General features: G+C 33.8%; 1 protein-coding gene across 1 annotated transcript in view; it reads right to left on the reverse strand.

The window, feature by feature from the left end:
- The window catches only part of itga2.2 (integrin, alpha 2 (CD49B, alpha 2 subunit of VLA-2 receptor), tandem duplicate 2), a 43,322-nt gene extending 25,886 nt beyond the window's left edge, over positions 1–17,436 (reverse strand). Inside the window, exons 1-2 of the mRNA XM_051121711.1 lie at positions 16,974–17,436; positions 3,640–3,763 (exon numbers count right to left, since the gene is read on the reverse strand). Coding sequence (XP_050977668.1) covers positions 3,640–3,763; positions 16,974–17,262 — 413 coding nt within the window. The 5' untranslated portion in view covers positions 17,263–17,436. The remainder of the gene's footprint in view (positions 1–3,639; positions 3,764–16,973) is intronic.
- Positions 17,437–17,803: the final 367 nt, after the last annotated feature.

Here is a 17,803-nt window from a genome sequence, read left to right on the forward strand (position 1 = left end):
AATCAAAATGTAGATGGAGTTGATCAACACCCCAAAGCTTGACAGTCATTATTACGTCTTCATTGGTCGACAATTTATTAAAACGTTACACAGTTTTGATTCTGTTTTATGTCTGATGATCGTGTACATGTGGAAGCATCTGTTGTTTCAATGTCTTCTTCACTTGTGTTTTTTGTACAAGTATAACTCAAATATATTTAAAATAATTCTAAGTATAAGTCAAGTATACTTAAATGTCATTTTAAGTAGATTTTTGAAAGTAGACTAAAAGTATACTTTCCTATTTTTAGTTTAAAAGAAGTTTACTAATAGCACACTTAACCCTATAACTGTTTACTTCACCATTTTATAACTGTTATATAACTGTTTACCTATAACTGTTTACTTATTACCTATATCCTATAACTGTTTACTTCACCATTTTACAAATAAATCCTAATCTAATCATGACAAACTATACATCGTTGGAAAGGTCTAAGTAGATATAGATATATAGAAATAGATATTTCACCATATTTTTGTGTTGCAAATTATGTAGAAAAATAATAGATTGATATATGTCAAGAGTGCAACTTCTACATCTAACCATAACTTCTAATCTACATCATAACATGAGTTCTGACCTTTGTCACAAAATACTTTCTTTGTTGCCTTTTTCCCTATCACAATTTAGAAATCGTAAGAAATTATATATCAGTGCAAAACTTAAAATGTCAAAATTCATCCTTTGAAAGGCATTTTAAAATCAGACATTGCATTACCACGGAAAATGTACATCAAAATCATATTACAAAATGTTTTCACTCATGAATTATAAAAAATTAAGTCTGCATTTTTATGTCTGTGTTTAAAAATGGGAGTGGCACTTTTTTTTTGTAAGGGAAGCATATGCAGTAAACAGGGATCACTTCTTAATTCACAACGTTGTCCACGTTGCTTTGGTTGAGTAAATTATGACAGATTTTTAATTTTTTTAAGTGAACTATCCCTTTAACTACCTACTTATCGTGTTACGTTAGTTTTAAATAATAGTTTTTCTTTTATATAGTTCTCACAACAACAAAAAACACAGCATTTGTGCTTCTAATCAGTACAAAAGCATTGGGATTCTACAGCATGTAGGGAAAGTTCAGGGGATTTTAGAAAACATGACATAACTATGAGAGTAAACAGATACAAGGCATTCTGATGAAAAGGACTGTGGATAATAATGACTCATTGTCTATAGAAATGGTTGTTAGGGGTCTCTAATGTGTGTTTTGTGGGAGGTCAGACAGAGCTAAGACTGGACTCACAGGGAAAATGATGACATCAGCACCATTCACTAAAGCAGGAAGCATTTAGCAAACATGATGTCACCAACACACTCCAAAGCAGCCCACGTCCAGAGCAGGAAATGCCTCATCTGACCTGATACACAACAGTGAGGCTCTTAAGAAATACTTGCATTTAAAGCTTGTCTAGACAGTGTAGGTGACAATAAGCGAGCAATAACACTTTACAGGCACAACAAATGATATGAAGTGACTCAGTATTCCTTTTGCGCAGTAATTATGGAGTTAGCAGATGTTGGGGAAGTTGTGCACAGTGTAGATTAAACTTTTCTTTGTGCTTTAGAGGAAACGTTGTGTATTGTATGTACAAGTACGCAGTGCATATGTTTTTATACACACTTGTTTTAGCTTGCGCTGACGATTTGGGAATAAGGGGAAGACCTTGTTTTCCTCCAGATAGATGCTAGAGGAACTTGGCCTCTTTGTGATATCCCGGATATGGACCAATTTAATGGCCACAGGAAGTGTGTGTTTGCTACACAATGTATTGTGAGAAGTGATATTGTGGGGGAAAACAGGTCATGTGACCTATTTAAAATCAAATAAACATTTGGGGAAAAGGCACGTTATATTTATAACTATTGTTCCTCCTTTGCCATTAATTGTTGTTAGTTTTCAAATTATTATTATATTAATATTAATATTTTTTCAGATTCTTTGATGAATAGAAGTTCTAAATGGCATTTTTTAAAAATAAAAATCTTTCGTAACATTAGAACTGTATTTATTGTCATTTTTGAGCAATTTAATGCGTCCTTACTGAATAAAAGTATTAATTTCTTTTTTTTTTAATTCTTTTTACCCCGAACTTTTTAATGATATTGTATCACGGATTTCACAAAAATATATATACATAAAAAAAAAAATATATATATATATAACTGTTTTTAACATTAATAATAATCAGAAATGTTTCTTGAGCAACAAATAATCATATCAGAATGATTTCTGAAGGATCATGTGACACTGAAAGCTGGAGTAATGATGCTGAAAATTCAGATTTGATTCACAGGAGTTATTACAACAGACGACCATTCTTTTCCATTTTAAAATTATTTCCCAATATTACTCTTTTAACTGTACGTTTGATTAAATAAATGCAGGCTGGATGAGCATAAGAGTCTTCTTTCAAAAACATATTTTTTAACATTTTTTTTACATTTAAATTGCATTGTTTAAATATATTGATACAAAACTTAAATTCTAATAATATTTACAATATTACAGTTTTACTGTATTTTTGATTAAATAAATGCAGGCTGGATGAGCAAACGAGTCTTCTTTCAAAAACATTTTTTACCTTTTTTTATTTAAATTACATTGTTAAAATATATTCATACAAAACTTAAATTCTAATAATATTTACAATATTACAATTTTACTCTGTTTTTGATTAAATGAATGCAGGCTGGATGAGCGTACGAGTCTTCTTTCAAAAACATATTTTTTAAACCTTTTTTTAAATTACATTGTTAAAATATTCATACAAAACTTAAATTCTAATAATATTTACAATATTAAAATTTTACTCTGTTTTTGATTAAATGAATGCAGGCTGGATGAGCATACAAGTCTTCTTTCAAAAACATATTTTTTTTTTTACATTTTTTTTAAATTTAAATTGCATTGTTAAAATATATTCATACAAAACTTAAATTCTATTAATATTTACAATATTACAATTTTACTGTATTTTTGATTAAATAAATGCAGGCTGGATGAGCATAAGAGTCTTCTTTCAAAAACATTTTTTTTAACATTTCTTTTCATTTAAATTACATTGTTAAAATATATTCATACAAAACTTAAATTCTATTAATATTTACAATATTACAATTTTACTGTAATTTTAATTAAATAAATGCAGGCTGGATGAGCATAAGAGTCTTCTTTCAAAAACATTTTTTTTTTTTTACATTTTTTTAAAAATTTAATTTACATTGTTAAAATATATTCATACAAAAATTAAATTCTATTAATATTTACAATATTACAATTTTACTGTATTTTTGATTACATGAATGCAGGCTGGATGAGCATAAGAGTCTTCTTTCAAAAACATTTTTTAAATTTTTTTTTTAATTACATTCTTAAAATATTCATACAAAACTTAAATTCTAATAATATTTACAATATTACAATTTTACTGTATTTTTGATTAAATAAATGCAGGCTGGATGAGCATAAGAGTCTTCTTTCAAAAACATTTTTTAAATATTTTATTTAAATTACATTGTTAAAATATATTAATACAAAACTTAAATTCTAATAATATTCACAATATTACAATTTTACTTTATCTTACCATTTTCCTTGACTGTTGCTGAACTGTTGAACAGAGTAACCAAACTGTTCTGCTGGTGACACTGAGAAGATCTTAGCTCCAGAAGTCCCCACGTTAAAACCCTGAGCGTTATCGAAGCTGAAACCTGTAGAGACATGCAAACAACAGTCTTTTGTCTTAATATAACAACATACACACATTATTACATTATTACAAGAATAAGGAAGCATAACAATATCTGGTCTGATATGCTGCATCAAATCGTCTGTTTTTAATAGGTATGTAATATGCAGACAAGCCACAGCATGAACGTGAACCTATGAAAGATGAACAACAGTGTGCAGGAAAACTTTGATGTGGGGATTCATGGAAATAGTAAACAATATTTACTCACATAAACACAGAGATTAACCTTACTGTTTTGTGCAAGAGCTTTATGAGTCAAATGACATGAGTGTGTCAATGATGAAACAATGAGGAACAATCTTTTAAAAAGTCTTCAGTTGGCTTGGAGTTGATTTAGAGACTCATAAAATGTAGAAACATGCCTGAGCAGAGTTTTACTCTGACGAGTCAAAGCTCCCTGCGCATCTTTAAATATCTTCATCTATTTTGGCCATCTGGTCTCTCTGTTTATCTTCATAATATCATTTTAATCTAAAACTCAGCCCAATGAGATAATCTGCTAAAAATACGTGTGAGAAACTCAATCCATAAAGGCATGCAGGAAGTAACCTATAGTATGTCCTCTATATGAGTTCTCCATTCATTACTGAAGGAGACAGGCACAGTCAACATACAAAGACAGCTTTTAAACAGTGTAGTGTGCAGACAGAGGATGAATTAAGTCATGAACATGAACTGAACGGATACAAAGGGTGGAGAGGTCAGAATGTGGGGTCAAAGAGAGAGAAAGAGAGAGAGAATGTGCTTCCAGTGCAGTGCCTGCATTATGATCAGTAAGCCAGTTTAGACACTGATCTTTGACGCCATTCAGAACAGACAACAACTACAGCACTTTTGCCAAGCATCCTACACCTTTTAACCATGACATTTGGACCACTGTGTGGGTTAAGTCACATTAATTACTAATAATAATCTGAATAATTATTCTATAAATATAGTTTGTGAGAGGGAAAAAAGACACATGTCTAGTTTTGTAGTTATTTATTCTTCAGACAATTCCCTTTTAAAGTCACAATTGCGAGACAAGCTCACAATTCTGACTTTTTTTCTCCGAATTGCCAGTTTATATGTCGCAATTGTGACTTTAGAACACACAATTGTGAGTTATTAAGTCAGAATTGTGAGAAATAAAGTCTTTTTTCCCCTCAAAACTGGACTTTTTATAGTTTATATCTCACAATTCTGAGAAAAAGTCAGAATTGCAAGAAAAAAAAAGGCAGAATTGTGACTTTATATCTTGCAATTCTGACTTTCTTTCTCAAAAGTGCAAGTTTATATCTCACAATTTGGACTTAAAGTCCACTTCCAGAACAACAATTTACAGATAATATACTCACCCCCTTGTCATCCAAGATGTTCATGTCTTTCTTTCTTCAGTCGTAAAGAAATTATGTTTTTTGAGGAAAACATTTCAGGATTTTCTCCATATAATGGACTGATATGGTGCCCCGAGTTTGAACTTCCAAAATGCAGTTTAGATGCGGCTTCAAACGATCCCAAATGCAGTTGTAAACGATCCCATTTTCATAAAAATAATACAATTTATATACTTTTTAATGTCAAACGCTCGTCTTGTCTTGCTCTGCCTGAACTTTGTTTTTGTTCCGGTAAATGACAGTTAGGGTATGTCGAAAAACTCCCATCTCATGTTCTCCCTGGGTCGGTGCTTCTGCAGCGATGTAGGATGATTTTGAAATGGATTGATTTTTGAAGTTGAGGGAGAAAATACAATCAGAGTTTTTCAACAAACCCTTACTATCTTGAACCAGAATACACAGAGTTCAGGGACAAGACAAGCATTTGAGATTAAAAAGTATTTAAATTGTATTTTTTTTAATGAAAATAACCATTCGTTACACTAGATAAGACCCTTCTTCCTTGGCTGGAATTGTTTACAACCGCATTTGGGATCGTTTGAAGCTGAAAAAAAAATCCTGAAATGTTTTCCATAAAAAAAGACTTCTCTAATAACACGCAATTGTGAGATGAATATTCACAATTGACTGTTCACAAAGAGCTTGACTGATGGGCGATCTGACCAATCATAATGTTGAATTTGCCAATTAAAGGGATAGTTCACCCAAAAATGAAAATACTGTCATGAAACCTTCTGACCTTCATTCATCTTCAGAACCAAATTAGGATTTTTTGATGAAATCGGAGAGCTTTCTGACCCTGCATAGACAGCAATGCAACTGACACATTCAAGACCCAAGTTAGTAAGGACATCGTTAAAATAGTCCACGGCTGCATTTACACTGCAAGTCTTAATGCACAGATCAGCTCTTTTGACGGAGCTTTAAAAACCAGCTCCTACATGTATAAATTCTTTATTCTTATATAAAGTTTCCATCTTTATATAAGCAAACGTGTCACCCTCACATTGGGAGTTCTGGGGGGAATCGGATATGTGTGTTTAGACATAGGTCGGATGTCCAGATATTAGATATGTATCCCATTAACCCTCTGGTTGTGTTCGGATTCCTGTCACACCTTTGGTGTTCCCGGTCAAAAATGACCAATTGCTTATAAATCTGTAAATATGCTATATTATCACCAAATATTGGATTCAATTTTTTTGTCAACTTGTTTTCTTTCATTTAGGACTGGTTTTGTATTTTTTGAGTGAAAAAATCATTTTTTTTATGAATAATTTTCACAATATTAAACAAAAAATTATAAAAATTTGCACTGTTTATCACACTTGTGTGCTTTCAATGCTTAATCAGGAAGTTTGCTTTTAAATGCTTTTATTTTGTACAAAATTGCAAAAAGTCACACCTGTGGTGTTCCTGGTCAAAAATGACCGGACTCCAAATATTTGCTTATAAATCTCTAATTTTTCTATATTATTTCCAAATATTGGATTCATTCTTTTTGTCAACTTGTTTTCTTTCATTTAGGACTGGTTTTGTTTTTCTGTTTGCATCTGATTAATCATAGGCCTCATTTATCTAAGAGTCGGTACCTTGTTTTTGAGTGAAAAAATAATTTTTCATGAATAATTTGAGATTAAACAAAATGATAAAAAATTTGCACTGTTGATCACACTAGTGTGCTTTAATGTATAATCATGAATTTTGCTTTTAGATGCTTTAATTTTGTACAAAATTGCAAAAAGTCACACTTGTCAAAAATGGCCGGCCATTGAAAGTGAATGGGGAAGAATGAAAGTATGAGAAACAACTAGTGTTCAGGAGAATATTGTGTTTGCAAACATAAAGGCCTTGGACCTGTGTGTGTGCGGATGCATGTATACTCATGCTATCACACACACACACACACACATCTCACATGATCTCATGTTGTGAAAATTACGCATTTAAAATACTTTTTTCACTCAAATAAAGAGATGCCTACTAAGTCATGAACTTAAAGATAGAGATAAATAGAGATAAATGAGGCCTACGATTAATCAGATGCAAATAGAAACACAAATCCAGTCCTAAATGAAAGAAAACAAGTTGACAAAAAGAATGAATCCAATATTTGGAAATAATATAGCAAAATTAGAGATTTCTAAGCAATTGTTTGGAGTGCGGTCATTTTTGACCAGGAACACCACAAGTGTGACTTTTTGCAATTTTGTACAAAATAAAAGCATTTAAAAGCAAACTTCCTGATTAAACATTAAAACACACTAGTGTGAGAAACAGTGCAAATGTTCAAAAATTTTCGATATTATATCGTGAAAATTCTGCATAAAAACAAAAATAACTTTATTAAACAATTTCTTCTCTTATGTGTCAGTCTTTGATGCATGTTCGCAAGAGTATCACGGTACATGCATGTGGTGTTGCTGACGCAGGAGCCGGCGTTCTGACGTAGAACCCGAATGTGCTGTGCAATGTTTGCAAGCAGATGAATGCACACGCATACATCATAGCACATTCATAAATGTGTGAATGAAGACTGAAACGGAAGAAAAGAAACTTAAATAAATCTGCTATCTATAACTCTTTAAATACAATAAATACCAGCTGTATACAAAGTGACCAACATTTGGTTTCTGACCAATGAAATGGGTAATATTAAACAAACTAGACATGGAACCACTTTGAGATTCCCATATTTCTGGGACTGAATAACACAGGGTCTTGAAAACAAAGATTCAAAAAGAAAGTGTATTAGGAACCAGATTCTAAAATCATATTCAGATATCTTCTTGAGTTACAGGCATGCAAACTTTGGAAAAATAATATTTATGGCACTCAGACAGTTATGTTCTATAGTTTTTTTTGAAGAAAAGAAGTATCATCTGTTTGCAAAGTGACCCTTTTTTGTTTTTTGACCACTGAAAATGTGTACAATTTAACTATTTAATCGTGGAGCCACATTTATATCCCAGTATCTCTGGAACTGAACCACATAGGGCCTTAAAAACAAAGATGGCAAAAGGAAAGTTTGTTAAGACCCAGTATCTAAAAGGGTATTAATATATCTTTAATACTTCTTGAGTTACAGGCAAAAAAATTTTTTTCTTTATTTTTGAATGGTCACCATTGGCGCAAAATGCAACAAACATCGCTAAAGTCAACTAATTTTACTAACAGACCTACCAATCTCTGTGTAAAAATAACCTTCTAAAGTCATTTAGACACAGAATGACCCTTTGTTGGTCCAACCTAATTAAAATGGAATAAAATTATCTGAACTTAAACTGTGCTTGTAATTTTGATTACTGTTAGTGTTGAATGTGCAGCTATGTTGGAGTTTCTAACATACATCTGACAGAGATGGTTTGTGGTTAACACAGGATAGAGGTGTGGGACTTGTGCTTAGAATGTGGCTGTTGTGCACACAAGTGTTGCACATTTACCTGATGGGGAGGAGAGTCAGTGTCTAGTGGGCAGATGCCCTAAAACCAGGACATCACTCTCAGAAACACTCTTATAAAAAAGCACCGCTCCAGTGTTAGCTTTTGTACCATTTTTTCTGAGTGTAACTATTTGAGTTATTCATGCAAGTTGAAAAATCTGAACTTTGGCGAATATTCACACTGCGTTACCCAGTCAGGAGCTTGCTCTAGTAGTGACGTGATTATGACGTAGCGAGCGGAGGCAGAAATCCAAAACAACAATGGAGGACAAAATCATTGTCGATGTATGTGGATACCCGGAGCCGTACAATACACAGTTAGCGATTTCTGTAAATTACACAGTATTTAACTGTAATATGAACTGTACTTTACTGTAGAACATTTATACAGTATTTTACTGTATTTTAAAGTTGCATTATGGGAAATATCCTCTTGGTGCCATTAAAATACAGTATTTTTTTACTGTAAATCCAAATACAGTAAAAAAAGAGCGCGAAATCTGACCAATGACAGAAAGGTTTTTTTTTTCCTCTGGGAGATAAGAAAAGGAAGACGGACACACAAGAACCTCGCAGCTGCCATGAAAGGTATGTACAATATTCCTGCTTTTTAATTACATATTTAATGTCAGTGTATTTTTGGGTTATTAACGGTTTAATTAAAAAGAAAATAATAATAAAAATGCTGTCTCTTCATGACGCGCAGTCACACTTTACAGTGAACGTCGATGGTAAAGGGCTTTGTGGCAGATACTCGTTTTAGATTGAGAAGACCTTCTGTGCAAAACAAATATCTTTATTTCTTTTCTTTTTTGTAGGAAGTTTTACCGTCAAAGTGTGAACATAAACAGGTCTCTGTCTTGGTTTTGACTACGTTGCTAGCAGGTGAGTTTTTATGTTAACTTGTATGAAATTGTTGACCAAGAATCCGGGCTTTTAAAGGTTTAAAGCTGGTTTAAAATAGTCATTTCGCTGTGGTTTTTAATCACTATGAAATCGCTTGATGCTTACGTTACCTATTAACCTCATATAAGCGTGTAAATGTACAGCATGCATTTAATGCTTACGTTAGCATAAAACCCACAATGTTCGTCTGCAAACACTGTGACGTCTCTTTGGAGACGTTATATGCATTTATTAATCATGCCAAAGCGGGCAAAAACTTGGCAAATTCCAGGTTTTCGTGTAACGTTACAGTGCCTGAATGCTTATGCACGTCCCTGGTGAAAAAAAAACAGCATATGCTGGTAGGTATGTTTTGATGCTGGTTTATGCTGGTCCTTAGCTGGTTTATGCTGGTCCTTGACCAGCAACATGACCAGCAAAAACCAGCTAAGGACCAGCATAAACCAGCAAAGGACCAGCTTAAACCAGCATCAAAACATACCTACCAGCATATGCTGGTTTTTTCACCAGGGGTTTTTAAGCCTCTCTGCACTTCAGTTGCACATGTACCGCAAAACTGATCTGAACACCATCTCATCTGAATTCTAGATGCAGCGCGGAAGGCTGTACATTCGTGTCGACTAAATTCTTCAGCATTTGTGAACACTGGACACCTAAGATGGCACATTCGAGATAGTAAGAAGAAACTTAATGTCCAGTTAGTAACTGTAAAAAGCATTTTAGAGTAAAGTCATCATTTTCAGCATACAACATAAATGTGATTTTGAGAAATCTGTGTATATATTAATGTTACTGTGCTTTCTGCTGCTGTGCCAGATGTGAATACTTATGTAACTGTCCTGTTGTTATTGGCCCACTTTAAAAGAAGCAGAGGATTTGCTGTTCCTTTTTATGGGATGAAATTAGACTCAAAACGATTAATAGATGAACGCACAATTATCCATGTACTGGATCAATTTTATGCATGTATTTTACAATCCACAAACAAATGCATTTCAATTTGAGTCTGTGGAATTCGGGATTAAATGATTGTGCAGCGATTTGTACAAATAAAGACATGTTTGCACATAAAAATGTTCTGTTCTGCATTAATATATCATAAATTGCTCATGCAAAAAGGAATCAGTGCATTTGTGGATCAGGTGACACGCGTGCATTTATTGAGGTCTTGCTCGAGTCAATCTTGTTCCGTTCATTTGGATTTTGAGACTTCACTTTCGCAGTTTACAGCATTTCACGACGCACACACACAACTATCAATGAACAAGGCCCAGTGCAATTCATTAACGTGTACGCGATTCGAAAAATTCGCAAATTTGCGTCACTACACTAATGTGAAAAATGTTATAATTTGCATTAAAGTATCACAGTTTGTGCACGTGGCGATTAAAATGTTCATTTGTGGATCAGACGACATGCCTGCATTCATTCACATCTCTTCTGAATCGATTCTATTTGATTCATTTGAATTTTGAGACTTTCGTTCCGCCCTTTTAGTCTTGCCCAATCCACACACACACAGCTCGCGATCCACACGAAGCTGAACCTAAGAAAATCGGCGACCGCTAGAAGGCGCTATAGCCACAGTCACACGTGCGCATTCCATTGTGTCCGCTTTTATGAATGTTACATCGTGTTTTATTTGTTACTTTTTGGTTTGGCTCTTCTCCCCTGCCTGTTGAAATATAGTAAACATGTTTTATTGAACTTGTTCTAACAGAATAACTTAGATTATTTTTGCCAAACAAGAACTTCGTCATGGCACCTTTTTCTGTACTTCAATGGCACGTTGTCACTTATTCCTTCCTTGTATTATTATTATTATTATTATTATTATCATTATTATTATTACTATTATTATTTTTATATATTATTATTAAAGTGTTATTATAGTCGTTCGTTTAAGCCATTAGTTGGCTAGTCGCACGTTTCTATTAAAGTGTGATGCGATCAAGGAAAGCCCAACATATGGTGAAATTTAACCTTTTATTTGATACCATATGAAAGCTGGGTTCAAGCCCTTTTCAAAACAGTTTTTATTTCCATTTTTTTTATCTATTTCCGTAGATTGAACGTAACAATATGACTATCTTAAGTTGGCTGATAGATATGATTTTCAGGAATTTAATTTTGAGAAAAATGGGTTTAAAGTGAGACGGCTTTCACTTTCACTTCAGGGGTTTAACAAGAGCTGTCTGTCAAATCAGGAGCGCTATACTGCATCATTACACAAATACACTAACGTTTGTTTTCTTTTTCTTTTTTTTTTTTTTTTTTGTCATGGCCATAGTCTCCAAACTTTTGATCACCCCTTGTATGTTTAGATTGCACGAATAATGTAGCCTACCTTGAAGTTTACATTTAGAAAAATGCGCGCAGCCCAACTGTTCACTGTGCATAAAAGTTCACTGGACTCCTCTTTAGTAACTTACTTCACCCTTCATTTCTGGATGTGAAGTAAGTAAGATTAAGTGAGCAGCTAAGTTACAGTACTTAAGATTGCATTGTTGTGCTCCGCCATCTCACGATATGAAAAATAAATAAAAACCTTGCATGCGACATATTTTTCGAATTTCCTGAAAACGTCCCAGCGCTTTCCCAGATCGCATCACAACTGATTATATTAAACCAATGTATTGTTTATTATGTAAATCTATTATTTATTATGTAAACCAGGGCGACAAAAAGGTCTTCTTCCCATGTAAAATCATCCTCTTCAAACCCATAACATACACTCTCTCATTACTGTAAGTCGTATGAAATTTCTCTCCTACTGCGAAGATGGCGAATCAGCATCATCAACTTCATCTCTGCAGCCGACACTGACTCAGAAAACAGTTTATCAAAAAGTACATGAAATATGTTACAGCTATTTTTTCCCTAGACATTCATTGTCATTCCTTTAGTCAGCAAGCTTTATTCGTCCACTTGAGCGCGGAATAGGCTATAAACAGCTCACTGGTTTAATATAGTATAGTTAATTGAATATAAACGTGCGATTACTAATGGCTCAAACGAGCGACTACAATAGCACTTATAATAATAATAATAATAATAATAATAATAATAATAAGGAATAAGTGACAACGTGCCATTGAAGTACAGGAAAAGGTGCCATGACGAAGTTCTTGTTTGGCAAAAATAAGTTATTCTGTTAGAACAAGTTCAATAAAACATGTTTACTATATTTCAACAGGCAGGGGAGAATAGCCAAACCAAAAAGTAACAAATAAAACACGATGTAACATTCATAAAAGCGTACACAATGGAATGCGCACGTGTGACTGTGGCTATAGCGCCTTCTAGCGGTCGCCGATTTTCTTAGGCTCCGCTGCGTGTGGATCGTGAGCTGTGTGTGTGTGGATTGGGCAAGACTAAAAGGGCGGAACGAAAGTCTCAAAATTCAAATGAATCAAATAGAATCGATTCAGAAGAGATGTGAATGAATGCAGGCATGTCGTCTGATCCACAAATGAACATTTTAATCGCCACGTGCACAAACTGTGATACTTTAATGCAAATTATAACATTTTTCACATTAGTGTAGTGACGCAAATTTGCGAATTTTTCGAATCGCGTACACGTTAATGAATTGCACTGGGCCTTGTTCATTGATAGTTGTGTGTGTGCGTCGTGAAATGCTGTAAACTGCGAAAATGAAGTCTCAAAATCCAAATGAACGGAACAAGATTGACTCGAGCAAGACCTCAATAAATGCACGCGTGTCACCTGATCCACAAATGCACTGATTCCTTTTTGCATGAGCAATTTATGATATATTAATGCAGAACAGAACATTTTTATGTGCAAACATGTCTTTATTTGTACAAATCGCTGCACAATCATTTAATCCCGAATTCCACAGACTCAAATTGAAATGCATTTGTTTGTGGATTGTAAAATACATGCATAAAATTGATCCAGTACATGGATAATTGTGCGTTCACCTATTAATCGTTTTGAGTCTAATTTCATCCCATACCTTTTGGCCAGTGTAAGTTTTTTTCATTTGTATAATTGACAACTAATCATTTCTATAACTGACACTTAGAAAAACTGTGTGTGTGTGTGTGTGTGTGTGTGTAGGTCACAACAACAGCAGCAGATGCAAAGACCAGGCTTTCACTTCCTTCTACTCTGATCACACTTGGTAAGATCTTTTAGTACATGATTTAGCAATAAATGTTAAAGGGATGGTTTTCATCTACATCTACTTTTACTGACACCATAATCAAATGTGAAAAGTTTCTTTTTTTTTTTTTTGTAAAGTCACAAATATCACTATAAAAAACATGAACACAATAAATTCATTAATTGATTTTTTTTTTTTTTTTTTTTTTTTTTTTTTTTAGGAGATTCAATTCTACACAGCAAAAAAAAAAAAAAAAAAAAAAAAAAAAGGATGCTGGCGATTGAAAGCAAAGTCTTCCTTCCTGTGATTGACCTACCAGATATGTCCTCTGCATTTGCTCTTCTCTTCGTTTATGTGCTTAAGATCAAGTACTAAGTGGAAGCCACTACTTTGTTGTTTATTTAGAGGTAAGTACATCTTGCAATATGCTGTAATATTAAGTAAACATTAAAGGGAAAAAGAAAAATGAAAACCATGTACATCCGGGATGACATGACGGTACGTAAACAATCCCTTAAAGGAATAATCCACCCAAAAATGAAAAGTCCTTCACAAAGCTTAATTTGCCCATCAATAATGCTCACTCAAAAATGCAAAATTCTCTCATCACTTACTCACCCTCATGCCATCCTGGATGTACATGACTTTCGTTCTTCTGTGGAACACGAACAGAGATTTTTAGAAAAATAATCCATCTATGTGAGTCCATATAATGCTAGTGGATAGGTCCCTCAAAGCTGATGCTTCACAACATGCTGACATTTACATCAAACACATGTAGGATACTTGCCTGGAAGCAGTGGTTTATATTATTAATTTAAAAAAAATATTTAAACATTTCTCACACAAACCTATCGTTTGGCTTCAGATTACTTTTTTCTTTTTTTTCTAAAAATCTTTAATTGTGTTCCACAGAAGAAAGTATATTTGGGATGACATGAGGGTGAGTAAATGTTGAGAGAATTACAATTTGTGGGTGTTGTCTTCTTGGCATGCAGTAACCGTAACTGACAATTTCATGGGTTTGTAACAACACAGTAAATGATGACAAAGTTTTCATTTTGGCAGAACTAATGCTCTAAAATGTTTTTACAAAGAGAATGAAATATGAATCTAATTAATTATTTTTTATGTGAAGGTTCATTGTGAGGATCAATCCTGACACACCTCAAGTGCTCTGCAAATTTCCAGATCAGCAAAAGAAGTGGGAAGATGGTCCAAAGGAGAAACTCTGGCCTGAATCCTCATGAGTCCAAGGAGTTTGTGGATTTCAGCTGGCAAAACTATTAATCCACTACAGCCAAATGCATTTTACTCAGGAGAGTTTTTGTGAATTTGTATGTTTTTAAGATTGTTCTTATGATTGAATTTATTCCTTTTTTTTTTTTAATTGCTGTAATATACAAATATTTATGTATACATTCTTGAAAAATGCTTCTCGTGTGTAACAAAACTTTGAGTTTTATTTGAAGCTTCACTGTCATTGCTGTTCACTGTTATCATAGTATGTTGTGCTTTGGATAAATGTTAAGAATTTTTCTAGCTATAATAGTTAAAATGGTATGTGCTGTAATAAATACACAATAGTTTGTAATAGTGTTTTGTTTGAGTCTTAACTGAATCTGTGAAAATGTTAATGTTATTGCAAGGGTTATTGCAACAATTGAACAATTAAAAACATTAAAAGTTACACAGTTGTCATTGCTTATTTTTATTTCTTTTTTTCTTGCATTGCCATATATATTACTGGAGAAAAGTAAAATACTTTTACAAGTAAAATACAGTAAAAATACAGTAAAAAAGTGCAGTATAATACTGTAAATACATTTACAGCAAGTTAAATGGTACTGTAAATATAAATACAGTAAGTTACTGGCGAACTGCTGCCAGTAAGTTACTGTAATTTCTAAAGGACATTTTTTACAGTGTGCATCTACATACTTTTATACAAACAGGAATAAAAAGGATCTTGCTTGGAAGAAAGTGAGTGAGGAGGTCGGACAATCTGGTAAGTTTTAAAAAAACGCTCTTTACTCAATTTGAGCTATATATATACATATTGATGGACTGATCTGATGGACCCAGACACGGCACCAAACGAGTCCATAGCACATAAAGTGCAGCTACCCTCTCAACAAAATTCATGTCTGCCATTTTGCAACGTGACTGGAGCTGCCTGGCAGAAGCCCCTCCCATGACGCGAATTTGTGTCTGTAGTGAAGCAAATTTCACGCTCTAATGAAGCGAGTAAACTCAAAATGTTCAAGCATCCAACTACACGCGAATAGCATGATTTATTTGCACAAGTCGCGTCTGGTGTGAACGCACTGTTACTCTGTTCATGTGGTAAGTGAAATACAGCCTATATGATATACTCTAATGTAACAGGCTACCACTAGCAAGTGGCTGTTTTCCGTGCCTTTCCGAATATTCACTATTTGAGCACACCCCTACTTCCCATCATAACAAAAGATCATTAATTAATATAATATTTTTCCAAACACTTGCCCTCTCTGAAAATGGGACAGGATGTATTTTTCTCTTCCTCCATTGCTATTGCTGTTTTGTTCCAACAACATATTGCTATTATTATTATTATTATTATTATTATTATTATTATTATTATTATTTTATTAACTAGAAAATCAATTTTTGAAATTTGTGAATCGCTAGAAGACTGAATTCATTCAATTCAAATGTGAATTGATTTTTTTCCCACACCCCTAATAAACATACTTTCTAGACCTGGAAAACCGTGTTAGTAATGGCTAAATTAACTAAAACTTGTCAACCCTACTACCTAAGGCATAGCCATATCCCAATATACATTAAATATGTAGATTGAAATGGCACAGTTCAGTTTATAAACACTTAAATACATTTTTGTCTAACAAAATGTTAAAATCGTACAGAAATGTACTTTAAAAATTACTTTTTTTTTTTTAAATAGAAACGTCACTTAATAACCTTTTTGTTTGTCAAAGAGCAAAACATGATAACGCCAAACCACATTGTGTGAAAGTGCATACTTTACAGGCTGGTCATAGTTTGTAGAGTGAACCGCAAAATGTACTTCAGACCCATTTATAGGAAACAAAAAGGCTACAGCTGGCACCGAACATTTCACACATACACAGAACCCACCCATCACTTATACAAAGTATTTTTCTCACATGCACTGAGTTTGTTTGGACTTATTTACATTGCCTACAATTCAACAGTTCAACTGACAGTTTAGCGCTGTTGTCATTCAGTTTTACAGTAGGACTATATTGTAATACAAGTAAACCTGCATGTTTGTATAAGTACTTACACATAACAGCGAGAAGTACCTGCAGAATATTCATTTTAAGTCCACAGCGTCCTCCAGCATCAGCTCTCCAGTGTATGATCATGCAGTATAGTGCGAGTGTGAAACGGCGGAGAAACGCTGGAAATGGGCGGAGCCGCGGAGGAGGAGCTCGAACACCTCTCACCTCTTCTACCAACAAAATCCACATGCACACCTTCAAACCTCCACGTATGGTAAAATGCTGGTCCTTAGCTGGTTTATGCTGGTCCTTGACCAGCAACATGACCAGCAAAAACCAGCAAAGGACCATCTTAAACCAGCATCAACACCTACCTAACCAGCATTCCAGCATCAAAACATACCTACCAGCATATGCTGGTTTTTTCAGCAGGGATGACGTGTTTCCACAGATATTAAGATCTTAAATCAAGTTTTTTTTTTCAATTAAGGTACAATCATTATGATATGTGTTACATTACCTCGATATAAATAATAATAATAATTAATAATAACAATAATAATAATTTAAAGTGTTCCGAGAATGACGGAAGCACTGGAGGAAACTGAAATGCAAAAATATTTTCTGTACAGTAATGTTAGAAACGGCCCACACAACAAAACGATTTCACAACAAAACCTGCCTAGTTGCTACTCAAAACTAGCCCAAAACTAGCCCAGTGGTGGGGTCCCCGTTAAAAAACGCGTTTGAAGAGGTAAAATGCACTTTTTTTGGCGGGGTTCTCCTCCCGGGTGAAAAAACCAGCATGCTGGTAGGTATGTTCTGATGCTGGGATGCTGGATATGTTTTGATGCTGGTTTGAGCTGGTCCGTAGCTGGTTTATACTGGTCTG

Source organism: Labeo rohita, chromosome 10 (genome assembly GCF_022985175.1).
Source record: "Labeo rohita strain BAU-BD-2019 chromosome 10, IGBB_LRoh.1.0, whole genome shotgun sequence".
Lineage (NCBI taxonomy): Eukaryota > Metazoa > Chordata > Actinopteri > Cypriniformes > Cyprinidae > Labeo > Labeo rohita.